Raw genomic sequence first — 24,754 nt, 5'->3', positions numbered from 1 at the left:
CACTGGAATGCCAGGAGGATTTTCCCCACAGTGCCAGACAAGCCATTTGGAGCTTCTGCGGAGGACTGCACCCCACAAGCTGCCCTGCGGTCCCCTGAAGAACAGTCGTGAATTTGTGCATATTGGTTTTAGGATTGTTATCTCTAGTATTTTGTTTTTCTGTATTTGTATGTGGGTTTGTGCACATGAGTGCAGGTGAACGAAGCCTGGGGTATTGGGATTCTCCTGGAGCTGGAGTTACTGATGACTGGCAGCCACCTGATGTGGGTGCTGGGGACCAAACCCTGGTCCTCTATAGACCAGAGGACTCTCCACACCCTTTATTCATCTTTTTATAAAACAGAGTCTCAGGTATTCCAAGCTTCCATGTTGGCTTTGAACTCTCAATCCTTTTGCCTCCGCTGTGTAAGTTCTGGGGTTGCAGATGTGTGCCACTATGCCATGCATAGCTCCGTTGCTGTCAGGGGCTGTGTGTTACAGACGGTGTGTAGGGTGTTTGTTAGTGTTCTAATGTTCCTGTGTGCACGCCGCTGTCAGGGGCTGTGTTAGAGCTCTACTTTATGGCAGCTCTACTTACGAATTCTGACTTTGGTCTCACTCCTGTTCTCCTGCCGCAGCCTCCCAAGTACGTACTTGTTTTTGACTGTTGTGGTCAATATTATTTGGGAGTTTCTACTCCACCTTAGCTCATTTAGTTCCCAAATAAAAGACAAAAAACCTTTATGTTTATAATAAGCCTTAAAGCACTAGAGTTGGGCAGGTATCAACCCTCTATGCTATTTTGTCTACTTCCCTGTCAATAGCCCCGAGATATCACTTGCTGTGCTCCATCTGGGCCACTCCTATTTCAACAGGCTGGCCCTCATGGCCACATGCTCACGGTCCACCTACCCCATGGGCTTCTTTCTTCTTCTTCCTCTCTCTTCTTCCTCTTCGTGGTCCCTGCCTCAGACCCCCCAAGCCTGGGAACCGAAGCCCCACTTACCTCTCTTCCGCCCAGCTATAGGCTGTAGGCATCCTTATTAACCAAGTGGTACTTGGATGGGAAACACAGTGTGTAAGATGTTGGTGTGTACACACCTGGGGAGCAAGGTTCATACAACTAAAGCTGGTATTCGTGAGGATCCGCTCCTCTGGGAGCAACCAGATCTTGGGTTACAGAATTCAGCATCTGAATACAGAGCAGCATCAGACCAAACCTTTGCATTTGACTCCTTTGGAGTTTATAGAAGTCTTTCTCTTTGAGAGTGTCCCTTTGCCATTCAAGACTCTGAAAAATTAGCCGACTGAAGAAAAAGTTTCGAATTTGTCCTTTCAGAACCTCCATGTCTCTGTGCCATCGTCACCGTGTCTCCTTTGCTTCTTCTCTGTGGTGTGTTTCTGTAGACATTCGGAGGCAGCATGCTGAGAGCTCTGGCTGGCTGGCATGGCTCCTGCTCTGGCCGTGAGTTTCAGGTGGCTCCCATCATACTTGTGACACATCTCTTAATGGCCATTGGCTGGCCTGAGTTTCCTTATCACATTTAGAACAGCTGTGGAGTTACTGAAACGGTTGTCATGGTAACCCAGAGCTCCGGCTACCCCATCCCAGTTTCTCCTGTGACTGATGGTACAGTATGCCTGTGGCTTTTGAACTGATACTGATGTACTACAACAGTAGACAGAACAGCAGCTCCAGTCTTTGTATATGTTGTTATATAGTAAAGGTTACAGATCAGCTGACCCTAAATAGTCAGTTAATTACCCTTGCGGCCTTGTGTACACAAAGCAGGGCCTTGCCAGGTGAAGTCAGTGCTGTGCCACGGAGCTGATGTGTATGTGAGTGTGTATGTGTGTGTGAGTGGGTGGGTGTGAGTGTGTATGTGGTATGTGTGAGTGTGTGTCAGGGGTTATGTGTATGTATGTGTGTGTGTGTGTCTGGTGTGTTTAGTGCTTCCATACTGCCTGGCACATCTTGGCTATCTCCTGCCATAGTTCCAGAAGGAACATTTTCTCCAATCTTGGGCACAGATCCAATTACTTTGGTAACAGCTTATTTTATTGGCGAGAGGTACCAGAACCAGCTCAGGGAGCTGCGTGTCTACTCACCAATTCTGGATCTAGGGGATATGTGTACACACAGTAACACGTGGATGTGCACATATCTAGACCTTGTTTTAAGAACATACGTACACAATGGTGATGGTGCCCAAGTGTGTAAGTGTGCTCCAGTGTCACAGATGATCTGGCTGCAGCTTACTGTACAATCCAGCTGTCCTTGAACTGCAGCAGTGAGACAACCCTCCTGCCCCAGCATCCCAAGCCTAACAACTACAAGAGAATGCCACGATGCTCGGTGTTGTATTTCTCTAAGCAACCGTGCCAGTGATGTGCAGAGACGAGCCTGGGAGGATTCTTGCACACACAGGGTTATATGCTATGCAACAGTAGGGGTGTGTTGTAGGAGACACACTGCTGCTGCTGTTCTGTGACACTGGAGCACACTTACACACTTGGGCACCATTACCATTGTGTACCTATGGTAGATGCTGTAACTTACTGCTCCAGGCTACAAACATGCCACAGCACTGGAAACTATGTGTAGCTGTAACATAGTGTCATGTCTAAATATGTTTAGACATGTTGAAACATTGTCTAGATGTTGAAAAAGGTACAAAGTAACAGGATGGGTGTTGTACCTGTGTAGGGTGACATTGCGCAGTGCTAAAATTTCCTTTGGAGGCGTTGCATGATACTGTCCCTGGGAGTTGGAAACAAAAGCCTACCCACCCCACATAGGGAGCCTAGAGCAGACCGAAGAGTAAGGATCCCACTACATCCAACTTAGTGAACTGCTGAGTTTTGCATTGGGGTTATTTACAGAAATATGGGTTAGGGGTCACCTATAGGAGCACAAATGACTCAAGGACAGCTGCATCACCAGAGGCCCACCCCAGCATGGGTGACAGTTCCTGGAGCCTAGAAATCTTGAACACACTGCAGGCTGCTCAGCAGGGTGGAGAGTGGCCCTTCCTGATAGCTCAGTTGGCCTGAGCCCCATCTAGGCCACTGGGCTTATCTTATCTGCAAGTGTCCCTCAGATGCCCTTTCAGCTTATATAAGCTTGGCAAGGGAGGGGCCTTGTGAATGTGGTCAGTTTCAGGGACTTTCTGAAGTCCAGTTGTTTAGTTTAAGGTGCTTTCTTGCATGATGGATTACATAACAACAACAACAATAACAATAATATGAGGTGGCATATTCCTGGACAGATCACACCAAGCCAGCACAGTTCTCACTTGAGAGGTCTTTATTGACAGAGGAGCTCCTGAAGGGGGGTGAGGGAAAGAAGTAAGGAAGAGGGAGAGGGAGAGAGAGCGAGCCTGAGAGCGAGTACACGAGAGTGCAGTGGGTCAGGGTCAGGGTCTTTTATCTGGGCCATGACATAGGCAATGCAGGTGATGTGGAGGTGATACAGGTAATGTATGTGCAGGGAGCCATGGCAACAGACTCAGATGGGTCCTGTCGCTCAGGGATGACATCATTGCTGAGTTCAAAAGCTGGCTGTAAACAGCTTCTGGCTGTCTGTGGACAAGTCTGATGCTATCTCATCATCATCATCACCATCACCTTCACCATCACCACCACCATCACCATCACCATCATCACCACCATCACCACCACCACCACCACCACCACCACCACCACCACCACCACCAATCATTATTGATGTTTCTAGTTCACTTTAGAGCAGCAGTTCTCAATATTCCTGACGCTGTGGCCCTTTGATACCGTTCCTCATGCTGTGGTGACTTCCCTCCCCTACCATAAAACCATTTTCATTGCTACTTTAGTAAAAAATGCCACAGTTATGGATTGTAATATAACTATTTGTGTTTTCTAATTGTCTGAGGTGACCTCTGTGAAAGGATCATCCAACCGCCAAAGGGTTTGGTACCCACAGGTTGAGAAACACTTTAGAACTTCCTGTATATTAAGGAATTCTCCCCCACCCTGCCAAATTGGGCAGTTTTAATCTTGGAGGGAACTGCTATATAACAGGGTGGTCTGTGAGTATGCTGGGAGCTCATGTGGCAAACCCTGAGATGTTCACCACCATGGCTCCGAGGCGTGCTATGTATGGGCTGTGCCAAGTCTACACCAAACTACTTCCTTTTTTCAAGAACAATTGTCATAGTTCACAGTGCGAGTTTTGTTGTTTATTTGGCTTGCTTCAGTTTAGAAACAAAAACTTTTGTAGTGATACTTGGCTTAAAACACATTGTTTATCCTTAGTCTATAAGCCTTCTATATCCTAACTTTTATTATATATACACACATATATGCTTTATGATATATATATATATATATATATATATATATATATATATATATGATGACATAAAATTATAACATCAAGACCATGAACCTTTATTGACACAGCCTGTTGCCCCAGAAGGACTTCAGGGAAGGACATAGAGAACTGTCACCTCTGAATTACATGTGTGCACTCATGAGAGTGAATGAGTGTGTGTGTGCATATCTGTGTGTGTATGTGTGTGTATGAATATGTGTGGCTCTGCCTTGATGAAAACCTTTCATTGTTTCCTCACGGAGGGATGGATACAGATGTTTATCGTGGGAGTTATGTGTGCAGTAGTGAAGACTGGAATTCGTAGCACAGGTTAGTCGACTATCAATTGGAAAACTAGAGAAACTGATGATGTAGCTGGGGTCCTGGGGTGCGGTGTGCTGGAGTAAGTCCGGGAGTCTCAAGCGGGAACCTCTCTGCCTCAGAATCCAAGCACAGTAGGAAGACGCCCCCAGCTGGAGAAAAGGCAGGTTTCACGTTTTTTGTTTCTCTGTTCTGTGTGGGCCCTCAGATGACAGGACAGTGACCTCCTGGGTTGAAGGCAGGATCTTCTTTATTCAATCTATGGATCGAAACACCAGTTTCTTCTACCAGCTTCCTTGGAGCTATGTCCACAGACAGTGCTGTATAGTTAGCGGCATGGGCATTCCTTTGACTGTAACCAGTGTGGTAGCAGTCTGTGTCTGTAGTCAGTCAGACAGGATCCATGCTTGTCAGTCATCTCCCATGTTGATCAGTCTGCCTTTTTCCCTCCCTGGAAACTTCTGCTTTGGTGTGGACAAGAGCACTTTCTCTGCTGTTCTCTTCCTTGGTGTTTCATTTCTAGCAGCTATGTGTAATAGTACCAGGACTGATAAGCCATGCCCCACAGAGCACATACATACATACATACATACATACATACATTCATACTCCATGGAACACATACATGCATGTGTGCACACGTACATACATGCATACATACATAATGCATACATGCATTCTTTGTGTTTCTTCTCCATTTATTTCCAGCTACACACGAATACAGTTCTTGCTCACCTCAGTGAGTTGGTTCACAAATCTCTTGTACAGTTAGATTGTAGTTTCTTAAAAACCAGTGAGGATCGGTCACAGTCAGGGCGATCGATGTGTTCCGTGTTTTCTTCTGGAACCTGCATGGTTTGCACTTCATGCTTCAGGCCGTAAGTAGGCTAATTGAGTTAATTTTTGTGAATGGTGTTAAGGCTGTTGTCTGTGTTAATTCTTTCAGTTAAGCACCGGTTGCTGAAGGCACTTTTCCCACTACGTGGCCTTTGCTCCCTGTCCACGGTCAGATGGATGATTGATGGCACCTGTGGGGTCTGTTCTGTGTGGATCCTGTTTGCCTGACTACAGGATCTGCTGTTGGCCTGTGTGACACTCAGTCATCATAGCACTGCCCTGCCATGCGACTGTGAATCACCTTGAGTCTTTTGTAGCCCTTTGCTTTTCCCTTCCGATGTTACAATCAGTTGTCAGTGTTTATAAGTAGCATGCTGGGCTTTTTACTGGTGTCAGATAACATCTACAGATGATATTGGAAGGTACCGCCGCTGTAATAGCACAGAACCTTCCATTTATATTTCTCTGCTCTCCATCCGCACTTTGCAGCTTTATGCACACAGATCTGTGCCTAGTAGTCCAACCTGCACCTGACTCGTACCTTTTACTATCACCCAGAGCGGCTTTTTGTTTTTGTTTTCCCTCAGAGCCTCAGTATTCATTCCCGGCACATAGTAGGGCAGTTGTTGTCATAGGTGACATGGTGTCTTGCTAGGACTTTGGGTTACTAGTTCCCTAAGATACATTGGGTGTTGTTGAACAAACATGTCATCTGTGAACCAGACTTTATTTTCTCTTCCCTCCGACACATCTTATTTCCTTTTTCATCTTGCTATGTCGGTCGGTTAGGACTTTAGGTATGATGTTAGTGGGCATGGTGTCATGAGAAGCCATCCTTGCCACATTGTTTCAGTTTCTTGTTCCTGAACTCATGACTGTAGGGGCTCTGTGTTGAGAGAGATTTCCAAGTTACAAAGATTCCTAAGTTCTAGGTGGTTGGTTTGGTTTAAATCAATCATGAGTTGTAGATATTTTTTTCCCAGATCTTTTTCTGTACCAATTGACACAAGACTTTTACCTTGATAATACGTATTTTCTAATATATATTGAGTGAGTTGCAGTTGCCCATGGAGTTTAATTCATTTTATATAAGTATTGGACTTGTTTTTTGTGTTTGTTTGTTTTGTTTTGTTAATGTTTTGTTGAGCAGTTTTTGCATGGGCAATAGGACAGCTTTCTTTTTTTCGGTAGTTTTATTAACTTGGTTGTTTCAGGGGTGCAGGGTTTGCTATCATGGTAGAATGTTCTACACACGTATTTACTGAAGGAGATCGTAGAGAATGCCATCATTGCCCCTTAAGGTCGCACAGTATTTATTTTATCGTGAGCACATCTGAGCTGCGTACTCTTTCAGACCATCGGTTGTTGATTCTGTGTCTTCGCTCGATAGGCTTGTTCCAACGCTGCCCCTCTCCTTATGAGTTCCGGTGGTTCCTTTCTGTAAAGGATTGTGTCGTTTTGTGTAAATTGCTGAATTTGGAGGCATAAGATCATTTACAGTTATCTCTTTATAGTCATTAACTCTAATCCCTCCCTCCCAGGAGGGTCTCAGCAACTTGAACACCGCCTTAGCCACACATGCCCTGGGACTCTGACCGCCCTCCGCCTATGAAGTACAGGGATTATTTAGGTTTGAAACCTCATACCCGGTTGGTGTCATGGCGGGGATCAGGACCCAGGCTTTTGTCAGGCTGGCAGACATGGCTGTGTCCCTGCCTCCCCTCCCTTTATAATATTGGCTCCTTGTTTTTGTCTTCTTTTTTGACCCTGGATCTAAGTAGGGCTTTAACAATTTTTAGTGACCTTTTCCTGTTATTTTCTTCCCTGTCTTTTAGCGTTTATTGATTTTTCTCTCTGATATTTCGTTGCATTAGGATCAGCTTGTTCTTTCGTTTTCTCGCTACTGGCTTAAGTTATTGATTCCAGGTCTTTGTACTGGCCTAACGCACGCACCTGATGTTGTAATTTCCCTCTAAGCAGAAGGAAATTACACTGTGGTCTAATTTGTAAGATTTCACTTACATGTAGTTAAATATTTTAAAAAATTCTCCTGAGGGTTTTTATTTGACCTATGTTTTTTGAAGTTGTTCAGTTTCTAAGTTTTGGGTAATTTCCCAGCTTGCTCTCTGCTCCTCGGTGTCTGGTTTAACTCCACTGTTGGACAAGGATGTGATTTCACAATCTCTATGCCTTTCAGATGGCATTGCTGTTAGGTCCTTGGTACACATCACTGTGAACTTGAGATGCACTGGCTGGTGCTGATGAGGGGATGGATAAGAAGATTAGAGTCAGCCGACTTAATACTGCTCCAGGAGGCTGTGCACTCACTGCTGTGTGCAAGCTTGCTCTGCAAGTTAAGAGAAGATGGGTATTGACGCCTCCAACTAGGATACAGGTCTCATCTCTTTTCCCCACAGTCTACCACTGTTGTCAAAATAGGCAGATCTCCCATCAAGTGTGTGCTCGAGGTCCTGCAGGATCTGCCCTGTTAGCATTTCATAATGCCTCTCTTTAACCCTGATAGTGTTTCTGTTATGAAATTTGTTTTGTCTAAAATTTATTTACTCAGTTTACCCCCGGTCCTCTTCCTTCCTATCCTTTTTCTCAAATAGAACCCCCACACACAAACACGCATACCCATATGCACTCACACACACACACACACACATGCACACACAAAAACATGCACACATGTGTACTTGCAGCACACACTTGCAAACACGTGCACACATATACACATCCATGCACATAGACACACACACATACACGCACACACATGTGCATTCACATACAAATATACAAATGTGTGTGTGCACACACACGCACAGAAATGCATGCACACACATGCAGATAAACATGTACACAGGTGCACATGCTCCCTCACGCGCGCGCACACACACACACACACACACACACACACACGCACTTGCTTAGATGAGCCTGGCTTACTTTGCTCAATGATCTCGGGTTCCATCCATCCTGCAAATGTCAAGGTTTTGTTCTTTATGTTTGTTTTGTTTTGTTTCATGATAGGTTTCTCTGTGTAGTGTTAGCTATCCTGGAACTCACTCTGTAGACCAGGCTGGACTCAAACTCACAGGGATTAAAGGCCTGCGCCATCACCACTTGGCTCCTTATGGCTTTTGAAATAAGTTTTAGTTGGTATATTTAGATCCAAACCACATAAAATCATAAATTGATTTTATGGCTAAATAAAACTTTAATAAAATGTATATGCCACATTTTAAAATGCACTCTCCTGTTGATGACCGTGTCTTGTCTAGTGTGCATAGTGTATTAGTAAACATTAAGAGGGATATGGTGGCACACAGCCCATATCCTCAATACCCGGGAGGTGGAAGGAAGAGAATTATGGGCTTAAAGTCATTCTGAGCAAGTACAGGGAGTTTGAGGTGAGCCTGGACCACGTGAGACCCTATCTTAAAATAAAAATAAAAAATAAAATAAAATTGGTGTTCAGGTACTATTTTCTTATTTTTAACCTTATTCGGTATGAGTCTTAATGTTAATTGCTTACAACACAGCATCTGTCATTTAAAAAATACACACTGGAAAAAAAAAAGAAAAGTCACTTTTAGTTGTATTTCTACAAAAACCAAGTAAAGTCATATGGTGATGTAGTAGAGGTAATTTCTAACATTTTTTTAACTGCCCACTACTTATTATCTTATTTTAAACCCTTTTTCTGATTGTAACTGAATGCCATATATGAGCCCATTTGTTTGTTTTTCTAACTTCTTTTTTTTGGGCAAAGTCTAGTCTTCGATCCACAGGAGTCTCTTTCCCTGAAGAAATTTTGCGGGTTGGTTAGCTGGGAATCAGTTTCCTTTCTCTTTTAGGATATATATATGTATATCCCCTATATATACACATACACACACACACACATATATACACACACATACATACACACATATATACATACCATATATATATGTATGTATTATTTTATGTGTGTGAAAGTGTTTTGCCTGCATGCATGTTAGTACACCTCATGTGTGCAGTGCTCCCAGAAGCCAGAAGAGGGCGTCAGATGCCCTGGGGCTGGAGTTACAGATGGTTGTGAGCCTCCAAGTGTGTGCTGGGATCTGAACTTGGGTCCTCTGGAAGAGCAGCAATTCCTTTACTGCTGATCCATCTTTTCAGCTCCCTCCAGGATTAAAAGGAATATTTAATATTATCATTACTTTATTTTCAGACCAACTCTTGCTATACATTCCAGGCCGGCCTTCAGTTTGTGCCCAAGTGCTGGCTTACTGACATGCATGGCTGTGCTGAGTACTCTCAGTTTTAAGAACGGTTTCACTGGGTGCAGATTTGAGGGCTGCACTGGTGGTGTTTTCTTTCTCATGAGCGTGTGTCCCTACCAGAGCGGATTACAGGCTCATGCTGCCCTGTGCAGTTCTTTTCAGTTTTGAAGGATAATCTGTTGGTGTGGATTTGCAGGTTGGCTTTTAAACCCTTTCTTAGAGTTTTCCTCTCTTTACTTAAATGTACTGTACGCTTGCCTTCCTGTGAGAAGGGTTAGCCTGTTAAATACAACTATTACAAACTCCCTGTCTATAACAGCATACTCTGTACCACTTCTCTATCTCATTGGCTGTGATTTACCTCCGAGAACATTTAACTCTTGCCTACCAACAGACATTGTTATGTGAACCAACTGGACTGGACTGGGTACTAGGAGCCAAGGGAATGGTCATCTAGCTGCATTTGGGAGCATGTTTCAAGGTTGGCTATAGCTGTGTCTACCATAGACACAGGCTATATACCATGCCACCACAGAAACGCGATACCAGGGCTTTCAGATCTCTCAGACACTCTTTGCCTTTGAACTCCTTTAAGGGGTCTTCAGGTGGTCTGAGTCAGCGTTCTTCCCTCTTATCCACCATCACTGAACTAGGAACTTTGGAGAGTTGGTTGGTAACCGGGAAGGTAAGAGTTATGTGATCATGCCAGTAAATTGCAGACGTGATGGGACTGTGACCTTCGTATATGTTCCTTGGTCATTCTCTCTCTGCCTTTGGGGACAGAAAAGCCAGGAAATGTCAGTCTCAGACAGTGTTCTTCTCTAGCTTGGATAAGTCACTGCCACACACAGCCAATGGAACTCTAGGGGATGGTTGATGGAGAATTCCCAGAAGCCATTGCAAATCCTTACTCTTCACCTTCCAAGCCTGGTGGGTGCCTGGCATTAAAGGCCATGCAGGTTAGGGGGTTCCCTTAAGACTGTAGTCTTGGGAATTTTCTTTCATGCACTCGACCACACTCGATGGTTTACCAGCATCACTGTTCAGTAGTCCTGGAGTTAATGGCGTCAGACCAGGGAAATCTACCTCCCTTGTGACTGGATTCTCCTGGTGTCTCAAGATTTCAGGGTTGTGGTCTGACCTATGACCTCCCTCAGTTCTTTGGTGAGTTGAGGAAAAGTCCCCACTCTCAGGCTGCTCAGTGTTGTCCTGTGTGAATGAGATAACTTCCAGGCTCTGTGAAGAGAGTGGAAGTCCCCCGTGGCTTTCCACACACAGCTTTCCCCACTAGCTGAAGGGTCTGAGAGACATCCTGACCTCTCAAAAGCACCTGAGTCTTAGAGAGGGAAACAACCGCTCTCTCCAGCCAAAAGGACCCCTGCTTTTCTGTGACTGCTCTGCAATGCTTCGCACCTCTCCTCCAGCCTTGTTTTCATGGTTCCCTGAGTTCCTCAGGAGGCTGGGGTGATAGCTTGGTGGTCAGTGCTTGCCTAACGTGTACACTGTATTGGATTTAGTCTCCAGCACTGTCAAGCAAGCAAAATGAAGCTTCCTGTGTGTTCTAGATCATTCTTGGAAATGCCAAGGGTATGGGCAGGGTGAGTGGGTGGGGCATTTAGACCCTTTCTAATTCTCCTCAGCCTCTCTGTCCCACCCTATCCCACCTTTGCTAGGCAAATGTGTTCTCTCAGTAGTCTTTTGCAAACACACCTTTAGCCCTCCTGCTTAGCAGCTGCTTAAATTTCCTATCAGGAGAGGCCCTGTTCCAGAGGACAGCTGCTCAGTCACCTGGACTATGGGAGTACCCCGGAGGGAGGCGTGACTTCTAAGTAGCCTGAATAATACTGGGTATAAGTGCCGGTGCCCTTTCTCCTTCTCCCGAGGAGGTCACTGGGTTATGCAGAACGAGGAGCTTGTGGGACAGATGGAGGCTGGATAGGGTGAGAAGGCAACTGCCAGGGAGGTTATCTTGTTTGTAACAAGACTGACTGATAAGCAAGCTTGCTAAGAGTCGTGAAAGCTAGGCTTGGAGAGGCACGTCTGTAATCCTTACTCAGAAGGCCGAACGAGGCAGGGAAATGGTTACTTAGGGGTTACACTGAGCTTGCTCAAAAGGATTTTCTCGGTGTTGTGTTTGATGTAGTTGCAAGTTGCAAAGAATACTGATGTAGTTAATTGTAATTGGAAGTACTGGTTTAAAACTCATCAAATATCTACATACACATATATGTATAGGTATGAATACAAATGGAAAGTTATATATATATATATGTATGTATATGTATATATGTACACACACACATATATATACATGTGTACATAAATATATTTGCACACATTATATGTATATCTGTGCATACATCTTTGTGTATATATATATATGCACACATATATAAATATATGTGTGTGTGTTTTCTTTTTTTTAAAGATTTATTTTATTTTATTTTATTTTATTTATATGAGAACTCGGTAGCTGTCTTCAGACACACCAGAAGAGGGCATTGGATCCCATTACAGATGGTTGTGAGGCACCATGTGGTTGCTGGGAATTGAACTCAGGACCTCTGGAAGAGTAGCCAGTGCTCTTACCCGCTGAGCCATCTCTCCAGCCCATGTGTGTGTGTCTTCAAGGCAAGGTCTTACTATGTAGCTCTGCCTGTCCTGAAACTCACTATGTAGACCAACCAGGCTGGCTTGGACTCACAGAGATCTGGCTGCTTCTGCTTCCCAAGTGCTAGAATAAAAAAAAAAGTGCCACGATGCCTATATGTTATAATTATTTTTTAATTTTAAAAGAAAATATTTTAAGGTGCATGATTGTTTTGCTTGCATTTATGTGCACCGCATTGCAGTACATATGGGGGCCAGAAGAGAGCGCCGGATATCGCACACTTGGAGTTAAGAGCTGTTATAAGCTGCTGTGGCAACTGAACCCTGGTCTCTTCTGCAAGAGCAGCCAGAGCCCTAACCAGCTCTCCAGCACTCATAGACATAGTTTTTAGCTTTCCTTACTGAGATCCTGGTGTGAGCACATCTGACTGGTTTTTAAATGTAGTGCCTCACTAGGGAAAAAAGACTTACTTGGAAAAATGGCTAGTGCCGGTTGGGAGCAGAGATGGTACATTTATGGTGCAACCGAATAGAAAAAGCAATGAAGCCATTTTCGAAGGACGCAGACACTTACCATCAAATGGGCTAGCTGGGATAGTCTGAGTGTCCAGGTAAAGTCTGAGCGGTGGCAGATTATAACCCAGGTTTGAAAGCAGGATGCACGATGAAGCCATGCTGATGTAAATAAGCCAAGAAGCTGAGAAATTTGGGATTTATAGTTTGTTCATGGGAGGCTTGTTCATTACAGAATACTGAATACCATTAGAGTGCAGAGGCTGCCACCTTTAAACAGCCTGCTTTAGCCAGTTTTTGTGTGTGTGTGTGTGTGTGTGTATGTGCACATATGCACACCTGTGAACGAAGGTGCCAGCAGAAGCCAGGTGAGGGCTTCAGAGCCCCTGGAGCTGGAGTTTCCAGCACTTGTGGTCACCCAGTGTTCAGACCGCATTCCTCAGGACAGAGCAGCAGGCGCTCTTAACCAGCAAGCCACTCTCCAGTCCCAAGCAGTCTGACCTTTCATCATGTGCCTAAGCAAGTGAGGAAGGAAACATTACAGGAAGGAGTTGAAATCCTCTGTCTGATAGCATGTGGTGGAATGGATGTTTGTAACCACCACGATCATCATCAGAGACTGATAGCCACACCAGGCAAACTAAAGCTGTGGGGCATGCTACTGAGAACAAGCCAGTGATCTTTAAAACTGTCAAGGGCCTGAAATTCAGAGTTCCCAGATGCTACAGGAAACGGCTAAATCTGTCACGGGACTCTGAACTGAACCCATTACAGAGGATAGTGCAGATAGGTCCCTGCATCTGAGAGTTGGACTTGAGGTTTTTTATTTTTTCTCTCTTATAGTGTGGTTGGCCTAGGAGTTTACTTGGAGCTTGAATTTGAATCTTCCACTGGATATGTGGTAGAATCCTCATGGGATATTAGGCAGTGGCAGGCAGCTACAGCATCCAGTCAGCTGCAAGGTCATAGGTGGTGCTGTCCTGTGGGTTGTGCTGCTGAGCCAGATGTAAAGTGGGTTGTGTAGTCAGTAAGAGTCCCCCAAGCTGGTTTCCATGTGTGGCTAGACGATTAGGTGGGAGCAGATGCAATTGTTTGCCTTCAGCACAGGGCACATCCATTACAGTGGAAAAACAATCACTCCTTTGCGCTCTGTGTGTGTGTGTGTGTGTATGTATATATCATATATGTGTGTATATGTGTATATATCATGTATGTGTTTGTATAGGTATATATCACATACATGTCTAAATATGTATATATATATATACACATATATATGTGTAGACACACATATACCCATACATACACACACAGACACAGACATACACACACACACACACAGAGACACACCCGTGTGCATGTGTGCCCCACAATCTGTGAAGGGTTTGATGGTTTTTCCTCTCTCAGCATATTTCTGGAGCAGGTAGAAGTATCACTCAGTAATTGGGATGAGGCTCATGATAAAGTAGTAATGAGAACATTACATACACAGTGCCAGGCAGCACTTGAAGTAACAGACATGTTAACTTACGTAATTCTCGCAATTATTTTTACAAGGTAGTTATCCATTTCAAATCAGGAGAATCAGCTACATGCAAGTTCAGGCAACTTTAAGTCACATAGCATGAAATGGTATTGCCAGATTTCAATGAAGATCTGATTTAAGGGACGATCCTCTTGTTTCCCGAGTTTTGTTGGCATAGCTGATGCCTGTAGACTCCAGATGTTGGGGAAATGGGTGGGGCGGTCTCTCATGAAAATCAAGGAATTGCTGCGGTAAGACGCCATGACCAAGGCAACTTATGGAAGTGTTTATTAGGGGCTTACAGTTCTTGGGGTTAGAGCCCATGACCATGAGATCTGGGAACAGGGCAACAGGCAGTCAGGCATGATGCTGGAGTGGTAGCTGAGAGCTTACATCCTTATCTACAAATGGGAGGCAAAGAGAATTAACAGAATGTTGTAAGCTTTTGAAACTTCAAAGCCCATCTCTAGTCAAAGCCACACCTTCTGATCCTTCCCAAACAGTTCTGCCAGCATGTCCAAGTATTCAAACCTATGGGGGCTGTGGAAGGACTTTGGAACCTTGGATGAGAAGAGCCATTGCTCAGAGCATAGTGAGCTGTTCTGTGGGAGACATGCAGAGGGTGGAGGCCTGGCTCGGGAAGCTTCAAAGACTCTATCAGGCCTTTTGTGTGGAGAGTCTGTGGTGTCAGGTCAGCTGGAGCTGAAGAATAGGCTGCGATTAACAAGAGACCAGAGCCACTAAAGTGAAATCTTTGCTCTGCTGGGACACTGGATACTGGTCAGCTGGGGCTGAGATATTAGCAGCAATTAAGAAGAGGCCAGGACCATTGAGGTGAAATCTTCTGGAAAGTGTTTACTGAGCATCTCACATAGGTGCTGTGTTCCAGACATGAGTGTATGAAGTGAAGTGGGCCATGGAGAGCAGCTGAGGCTTGGCATAGTGGAGGCTGCCCAGAACAGGATAATAGTGAAAGAGCCAGCCAGTAGGCAACAGGTTTCCAAGGCCTCTGCAGCAGTTCCTGCCTCCAGGTCCCTGCCCTGACTTCCTTCAGTGATGGACTGTGATGTGAACTACAAACCAGATTAACCCTTTCCTCCCCAAGTTGTTTTTGATCATGGTGTTTCATCATAACAGTAGAAACCACGCTAAGAAAGGGACCATTCTCATTCAGAGCACGACAGCTCCAAGCATGGAGTAGGTGGGTGTGTGCTGGCTGCCTGGCCTGGTCTGCCCTCTCACAAGTGTTCTTTCTTCTGTCTCCCTTAAGGTCGCCTTGTCGGTGCCCTGGACGCGGTGCTGGATTCCAGCGCACGGGTTGCTCCATTTCGGATTCTGCTTCAAGTTCCTGGGTCGCAGGTGTATTCTCCCATAGCATGTGGTGAGTTACTGAATGGATCAGACATTTACTGGGCGATAGCCACTGGTGAGTTCTGTTACAGTTGGAATGTTCCAGACCTTATGGTCGAAGCATGCCGAGTGTCTGCATGTCTGTGGTGTTTGAAAGGTAATGCCTCTGGAGCTACTTAGCAGTTCTTGCTTCTGCTCACACCGACCTCTCTTATCTTCTTCTTCTTCTTCATCTGCACCTACTTCACTACCTACTCTCCACCTCCTCCTGTTTTCTGTTTGTTTTCCTCATCCTTCACGTCTCTCTTTCACTTCTAACCATCAAAAGTACATAAAAGCTGAGCGTTTGGGCATGCCAGGTTTTGAGTGGTGTCTCAAAGCACTGGTATTGCGCCATATGAATTGAGCTATGTTCTGTGTGATCTTGCCTCTGACGTAAGTGTGTGCCCGGATCTGTACACGCACTGTGGTGACCTGAGGGCACAGTCTGAGAGCTGTAGTTATTTGTTTGAACAAGGAGTAAATGCACAAAATACGCACACACACACAAAAAAATGCATGTTACTCTGACAGGTGCTGGGGAATTTGGACCTTACCCCACGGCTCCATCCAAGGTCCTGTTCTTCCTGCATTGAGTCCCCATGGTCCTTCAGGACAGAAGTGTCACATTCAAAGATAAACTTTATCAATGAAGCCTAGTGTTTACTTTATTCTATATGAGCAACATACTCTTATTTACAAGATAAGGAAATATCACTGGAGACTCTATTTGAACGCTGGATTCCATGTTCCTCTTCTGTCTCGATGTGTGTACACGGCTGTAGTATTTTTAGCTATGCACTGGGAACAGGAAACTTTGATCATTGTCTCCTGTTCGCCCGCCATACTGGACTTTTCCCTTGGAAAAGGCAGAAATTTGACGAAGCTTCTCTTTCCCACCCCCCACCCAATCTAGCCGCTGTTAACATCTGGGCACACTCTTGTCTGCTGTTTTCTTTTCTAACTAAGGCAGATTGCTCCAATTAAAAAAGGCTTTATAAAGAAATCGCTGTTCGGCTACAGAACGACCTAAAGTACCTTCTGGTTACACAGATGAACTTCTTTCTGAACGCTTTCTAGTGCGTCAGAGAAGGGTAGCGACAAAGGTGGGAACACATAATTCTGTGAAACTGGAGTTACCTGACAGGGCTGTTTTATAACAAAAGTGGTACATTTGGTTAGTTTCCATGGAAACAAAGAAACTAAAGAGGAACAAAATTTGCTAAACTTCAAATGTTTAACACTAGAGATTATTTTTTCCCAAAAGGTTCCTGTAAGGTTGAGGCCAGGGACTCTCTTTATCAGTATGAAGTTAGAGTTGTAGTTCGTGAAAAACAGTTTCAGTTCTAACAATGAACTTAGGGGATAAGCGTGCCAGCATATTTTTCTCTTCTGCTTCCCTAATTCTCATTAAAAAGAACGATTGATATTGTATCACAAGTCCTATTCAGACCTGATATTTTCCATAATAGGATGTTTCTCATGATAATTTTTGATGTGTGTATGTTGATATGGGTGTGGTTCTTTGTATTGTATGTACAGAGGCGAGAGGCTCACACCAGATGCCTCCCCTACCCTTTCAAGGTTGGTCGTCTCTCATTGAATCCAAACCTCTCTCTGACTAGGTTAGCCTGGCCAGCAAGCCTGAGATATTTGCCCATCTCTGCCTGCTGGATCCCAAACCAGGCTCTGTTGTACTCGGCCTTTATTGGATGCTGGTTGGGATTGTATTGCTCAGGCAGGACTTTACCACCCACTGAGCCACCACCCCCTCCACACACCCCTGCAGCTCCTGTGGTTTCTGTTGATGTTTGTCACAGTGCCTTATGTAGATTTAATACTTACAGTCAGCTATGACTTTTCCCATCCCGGAACCTTTATTTTGGTTCATTTCATTTCATTTTTTTTTTCTTTTTTCTTTTTCTTTCTTTTTACTAAGTAGTCCTGCTGGCCTGGAACTCTCTGTGTAGATCAGACTGAGCTTGAACTCACGGAGGTCAGCTTGCCTTTGCCTCTCCCTAAGTGCTAGTGTGAGCCGCTGTACCTGCCTGTGTTGCTGCTGTTCACTGTGGCTGGGGAGATTTCTATTCTCACCCGTGTAATGTATCACGGATGTCTTGGTCTCTGAGGGTTTTCACACTTGCAGACGTCTGCCTTTGAGAGGCTTTTGGATATGAGGTACCAAGTCCAAATGTAGTTGTAGGCCTCTCTGTACTTGGTGGCTGCTGTCTTCATGGTCTCCTAGTGTTTTAGGTGACAACATGGACTTCCGCCTGTCTCGTTGCCCACTCCCCGCTGTGGACTGTGTGCTTTTCTAGCACGCAGGACTGCTTTTGTCACTGGGTGGGATAATTCGACTAGAATCTGATACTCCTCTGAGCTCAGTGGGTTAGCTGTTGTTAAATACACTTGTGCGCTTGCAATCAGCACAGTGATTTTAAAAATCATTGCAGGGCACTTTTGCTATAATCCCATGCATGCATTTTGTTTTAAAATTTGTTTCCCCTGGCGTTTATTGCGTATGGGTGACTAATGTTGGTGTTTTTTCGTTTCTATTTGTTTCTCTTTGTCTTGTTAGGTCTGTTCTCTCCATTTCTTGAGTTAATTCAGTTTTTGGCAATATATTCTGTACCTTGCTTTTAATTTTGGTCAGATTTTGATCAGTAGTTCAAGGTCTCCAATCTCCTTTTTCATTTCTCCTGCTTCATCGCCTCTGAGACTTCCCGTGCTCTCGCTTTGTCCTTGGGAGCGTGAAGTGTTTGGGGAGACGTACCTCCCTTTTTTCTTGGGGTGATCTTTTTTTTTCTAGGGCAGCCTCCGTGTCTGGAACCATTTGCTTTCCTCTGGCCATGTTGCTTGATGTCCATTACAGCACTGGTCCCATCTCACTCATGCTTAGGCACCCTCACCTCGGATGCTCTGTTGGCATCAGCTGTGGCTTTATGCTTGGGTTTATGAGAACAGAACTAGGATGCCTGTCCTTCTGCGAGACAGGCCTGGGGGTGAGCAGCAGTAGCTTCATCTTTCCTCACGGTTATCCTGCACTCTGCCTCAAGCAAAAGAGTGGTCGCCCTCTGAATTTAAAGCCTTGGGCATGAACATTTGTGCCTTTGTCCCCTTCCTACGTTTGCTTCAGAGCACTTTCAGAAGCTAGGCAGGACTCTGCCCATACCTTTGCTGGTTTTGTGGGTCTGTGCCCTTTAAAGATGCAGGGTGCACAATACACTTCTTAGTGTCTGCAGGGCATCGATCAGTCCCACAGCCATAGCTCAGTTTCTTCATCTAACCCTTCAGGAGACTTTAATTGGGTTTGGTTTTTTGACTACTTTCTAAGCATTTTTTTTTCACTTAACATTTTCAGAACACTCTTCCCATCTCTCAGATTCTATTCATTTGAACTGTCTGGTTCCTGCTACATACCAGGCAGCTGCCTGAGGTAGGAGACTCTGCAGAGAATGTGTCAGTGTGGTCTCCCTCCACCCAGCTCTGCAGGGCCATGGAAGGTGTGCACAGCAGTGGATCTGGGAAGGCTGCAGAGGACAGGCTGGCTGGAGAAGCCCTTAAGGGCCTTTTATGCCAAGTTTTCCCAAATTCTGCACCATTGCTTGCTGCAGCTCCTCTGGCTCCCCACTGTGCTGGGGCAGCTGTCTTGAGGTGAATCCATTCTCTTCCGTTGATCCAGGGTGGGTTTCCTGCAGTTTGCATCTGGCTTGGTGCCTCCTGCTTGGCCCAGACTGAGTTTGCAGAGATGTCACTTTCTGCTGTCATCTTGCCACACACGGTCCTCCAAACAGGACTTATCTTTCGGTGGGTTTTTCTCATTGAGAAACATGAGCACATTCAGTCTTGGACCTGTGAGATGGATGGGGGTGCTGAGATCTCTGTTGGCAGTCATTTGGGTATCTTACACTCTGTGATCCATCACCGTTAATATTGCATTGTGACCTGAGTGCTGAGGAAGGTCCCTGCCCATGGTTTGGGGCCTCCAGTAAAGAAGAGAGCTGCAGGAAGGGAGCACAACCTGCAGGAAGGGAGCACAGCCTGCAGGAAGGGAGCACAACGTGCAGGAAGGGAGCACAACCTGCAGGAAGGGAGCACAACCTGCAGGAAGGGAGCACAACCTGCAGGAAGGGAGCACAACCTGCAGGAAGGGAGCACAACCTGCAGGAAGGGAGCACAACCTGCAGAAAGGATCCAGCTCTGCACTTGAGTTTGGAGGCTGCTGCTTGGCAGGCTGGGGAGGCTGAGCAAAGCCTCCAAGAGTCCATTTTCTCTTTTTAGGCAGGAGTGAAAGAGGCGTGAGGATTGTCTCATGGGTCGGTTACTTTACTTGGCAAAAGACCTGAAGATAGCAATGGTTCTAGACAGAGACGGGATATGGGTACCATTTCAACAATGTGTGAACCAAGCAGCCATAAGGTTTTATAAAGATGGCCAGCTTCTGTGGCTGAGATCGAATCAGATATTGCTAGGGGGGTGCTGAATTGTTTTAAGAAGCTGTGGACAGAGAAAAGACCCAGTCCTCCAGGTCAGAACCCAGACACACCATTCCCTAGCTGTCGGCACCTGCTTCCTCCCTCTGGTGCTCTCTCAACACAGGCGTTTTCTCAGGTTTTGTCTGCCTCCCTCACAGAAACAACTCATCCACAGAGTCTGTCTGGATGCTGACCTTCCAATGCTCATGACAACACGGAGTATGGGAAGGAGACACAGTCTGCCCTGTAAGGCTGTGTGGGTTCACTTGGCCCTGGGCATTAGAGCCTAGGCCAAGGGTTTTTCATCTTTACAGTGGTGAGGAAGCACAGCACCGCTGTTTACAGAACTTTGTGAATTTGCCCAGTGCTCACAGGCTGGCAGAAGTGTGCCAAGCACCCTGAAGCAGGCCAGCGGCAGTGGGTCAGTGGGTTGAGTGCATTTCTGACTCACAAAGGTTTCAACTTAGGAGTTGATCGGGCTGCAGCTCTACTGTAAGTTCAGGCTATTTCAAGTAAGTCTTGTTGCGAGTAGCTTTGCTACCCCACCTAAGCTCCTGGGAAAGCGCCCTTGACCACCTGCTTGTAGGAGTGCCCTGTGTGGCCACTTTATTCGAGATCTCACACAGCTGGTCACCTTTTATCCATCAGAAGCATTACAAACTCTGTGTCTCCTCTCCTTCCATCTGTCTTCTTGCCTCCAGGGACCAGGAAGTCTCGCCTATTCGTTCTGCCCAGCAATTGGCCCATGGCTTCTTTACTGACAGATCAAGAACCAACTGGGAGCAGAACCTCAGCATCAGAACCACCCCTACAAAGTCTTCTTGGTCCCTTTCTGATAAGCCAGGTGTGCTGCCTAGTTCTGTGTCAACTTGATACAGCAAGAGTTATCAGAGAGGAGGCAGGCTCAATTTGAGAAAAAGCCCCCCTAAGAATGAGCTATTGGCAAGCATGTAAGGCATATTCTTAATTAGGGATTGATTGGGGGGGGTCCTGCCCACTGTGTGTGGTGCCATCCCTGGGCTGGGGGTCCTGGTTCTATAAGAAAGCAGGCTGAGCAGGCCGTGGGAAGCAAGCCAGTAAGCAGCACCCTCTATGGCCTCTGCATCAGCTTCTGCCTCCAGGTTCCTGCCCTGTTTGAGGTCCCATCCTGTCTTCCCTCAGCGATGAACCTGATAAGCCAAATAATTGCTTTCTTCTCCTACTTGGTTTTGGTCATGGCGTTTACCACAGTGATAGGAACTCTTAACTAAGACGCTAGGACCCAGGTCATCTGAGGCAGGCTATGGGTCCCCTCATTAAACAGGTAGAGCTCAGAGGGCAGGCATTATGATTCTTAAGAGAATGTTTTACTGGGCTTGGAGACACAGGTTTGTAATCTCAGCTGTTCAGGAGTTAGCAGAAGGATTACAAGTTCAAGACCTGCCTGGGCAAGTAGGTAGACCCTACCTCAAAATACAAAGTCAAGCTCTCTCGCTTGGCTATATATACCTTCAAAGAGATAGAGGAGTAGAGACAGGGCTAGTTGGAAACAGGAAGGGAGAAACAGTAATTGTGGGGAAAGGGTTAAGGGGGTGGTGGTGGGTATTTTTAAAGTATGTTATGCACATCTATGAGGATGTAAGGGAAAAAACCCAAACTAAAAAAGGGCTGGGCACATAACTTGGTATGTAACTTCATACTTGCCTAGCGCGCATGAAGCTGTAGGTGCACTAAGATAGAAAACAATGGCTGGAAAATAACTGGTAACAGTCTGTTACCATAAGCTTTTCTTTTGGTGTGAAGACAGCATCGCACCACTGAACTGCATTCCCACCTGGGCTCTGCCTATACAGGTGAGCTTCCGCGGCATTCCCGCCTGGGCATGTGTCAGAATTTCCTTTTTCGGGCTGCGTGGTAATACAGTTTCTGGTGGCTTTCTTTTTGGAGTTAGACATCTAACCATTGGCACTGCATAGATGAGGACAATTTTGAGGAAGGTAGAATCCCAGGAGCTAATCCCTAGTCAGGTGGAGAACAGGTTAGACCAGTGGTTCTCAACCTTCCTAATGCTGTAGACCCTTGAATACAGCTCCTCGTGTTGAGACTTCTAGCCATAAAATTTCCTTGATACTTCATAACTAATTCTGCTACCATTATGAATCATGTGTAGGTATCTGATATGCAGAGTATCTGATATGTGACTTCCAAAGGGGTCACCACCCACAGGTTGAGAACCTCTGGGTTAGGCTGTCTGGATCCTGCTGAATGGATTCCTATGCTGTGGTGAGTTATTGGGCCCTATAAGGACGAGGCTTCCTTGTCATTGCCATGTCTGGTGCTCTCAGTCTTGCCCTGCACCCGAGACGTGCAGGCCCATGCTGCCCTCTGTGCCTCCTGTTGCTGTTCCCTCATGACATGTCCTGGTCATCGTCAGTGGTCCTCAGTGCTATCTCAGAATTGCTGCCGTGCCCTTCTTAGTCCCCAGCATGGCCTGGAACACTGGCCGGATTGTTTGTTGTCCACATTTGATCTCAGGAAGCACAAAAGAGAATAGGAAAGAGCTGCCTGGCTCTGAGTTATCTGCTTAGAATCATTCCAAGAATCAGATGGCTTATGCAATAAGTTGACGCCTTCCATTATTGTCAGCTGAGGCCTTGGGGGTGTCTTACCCAGTTCCTGGAAGAAGACATCCTCGGGTCGTAGTGAAAGGTGGCAGAGCACCCCTCTCAGGCATCGGAGCCTTGCACAGAAGAACGCTCAACAATGCTCATGTCTTCCCAGGCATGCGTTTGCACTTGCACTGGCCTGAGGAGTTCATAGCTGCTTAAGTTCAGAGTCTCCCTCCTTGCTTTCGAGGTCTGTCCCCATGGGGTTGAATTAAATGAAGACAGAGCAGTGAGAGCCAGGAGCAAGCTTTCCATGGACCTGGTGGGAGAGGGTGTGTGGACTGAGCCTGATGCTTGCAGATTCAACCAAAATGGATAATATGTATAAATGTAACATGTTATATTATGCATATCTCCCTTGCATCTGTACTGGCCATGTAAGACTTCTTGGTATTCCATGAAGAATATGCTATGGGAATTCTGTATCATTAACTTTGTTCCGGACACTGTAAGGAATCTGGAGATAACTTCAGGAATTCAGGAGGAGTGTGTAAGTTACCTGCAAAGGCCGTGCCACCTTAAAGAAGAACCTGAGCCGTCTCAGACGCTCTTGTCTTTGGGAGGTCCTGGATCAAGCACATATACAGGCCCAGCCCTCTGGTGCATGTAGAGGGACTATTGTAGTTTGAAGAACTCTTAATTAAAGGTTTAGATTTAGAAAATGAAAACAGACATGTTTTCATGACAGGAAAGGGGAACCATTTGCTAATCAAAACAGGTTGCCTGTTTTTAAAAGCTCGGGCCCCCAGGAGCTAATTCTCTCCACTGAGCCCCTCTACTGCCCCCCTTGCGAATCTCTCAGCAGCACATAGGGGCAGCACACCCTACCCTGGAGGGGGGAAGATGCAGAGCACCGGAAGCTGGCCGCTTGCCAGGGTCACACCAGGCGCTGGGGTGCTCGAGGGCAGCTTAGCTGCAGGCTCTGACAGAGTGTACTCTCAGAGTGTTCCTTCTGACGCATGTACGGTTTCTTATCCGTGCCCTTGACTGCGGTTGGTGTTTTGCTCCCTTGTATTCTGCCTCACTGTTTGCTTTGTCTTTGTGGAGTGGATTTTATTAAGGGAGGAAATGTTCCCGGGTGGACCAGATTAGTGTCTTCCTGAACTTCGTACCAAGGTGGCAGAAGACATGCCAGCTTGTTTTCTCTGAGCAGAGGACTTGCAGGGTGCTTCAAGGAACATCTGGGAGGTGGCCCAGCAGCGGGGAAAGTGTGAGCTTTCTGGGTCAGGATTGTTACACTTGTTTTCGGTAGCTTCGGCATTTCCTTGGAACAACACTAGCTGGAATTTTCCATGTGGGCTTCACCTTTAGAAGTGGGGAGAGGGTGGTCAATTAATGTTTCTTCCTTGTCCCGGAGGTACTCGCAATTGAGCTATTAATGTGTTTTTTTTTTTAAGTAATTTTGCCTATGAATAAATAACTTTCATCGAAGAACATCTTCTTCCTTCTGTGATGTATACATTGCTGATAGGGGTTAAGATTAAAAATCTCTTAGAGCTGAGTGAGTTGGTACATGCCTGTAGTCCTAGCTACTCAAGATACTGAGGCAGGAAGATCACTTAATCACATAAATTTGAGACCAGCCTGGACTATATAAGGAAGCAAACTGAAGCAAATTAAAATTTGAATCTTAAAATCAAAGGTTGCCTGACTTGCAGTGTAGGTCCTGACATCAACAGAGACCACCTGGAGGGGGTGCTTTAAAGATACCCAAGTTAATTCTCTTTTTTAATAGAAGAGGAGGCTGGCTGGTGCAGTGGTTAAGAACACTGACTGCTCTTTTAAAGACCCTGAGTTCAATTCCCAGCAACCACAAGGTGGCTCACAACCATCTGTAA

General features: G+C 45.7%; 1 protein-coding gene across 7 annotated transcripts in view; it reads left to right on the top strand.

The window, feature by feature from the left end:
• The window catches only part of Tbc1d8 (TBC1 domain family, member 8), a 107,284-nt gene that overhangs the window by 36,923 nt on the left and 45,607 nt on the right, over positions 1-24,754 (top strand). For 4 of the 7 annotated variants that reach the window (XR_003956253.1, XR_001785175.2, NM_001357521.1 and 1 more), the window contains exon 2: positions 15,678-15,833. Coding sequence is in view for 5 of the 7 variants with exons in the window: in NM_001357521.1 (NP_001344450.1) it covers positions 15,678-15,833 (156 nt within the window). In the remaining 2 variants the exon portion in view is untranslated. The remainder of the gene's footprint in view (positions 1-15,677; positions 15,834-24,754) is intronic. The other 3 variants (NM_018775.4, XM_017321765.2, NM_001357522.1) reach the window with 1 other exon arrangement.

This window comes from Mus musculus, chromosome 1, assembly GCF_000001635.26.
Source record: "Mus musculus strain C57BL/6J chromosome 1, GRCm38.p6 C57BL/6J".
Lineage (NCBI taxonomy): Eukaryota > Metazoa > Chordata > Mammalia > Rodentia > Muridae > Mus > Mus musculus.
This window is presented reverse-complemented; position numbering and strand designations above follow the sequence as displayed.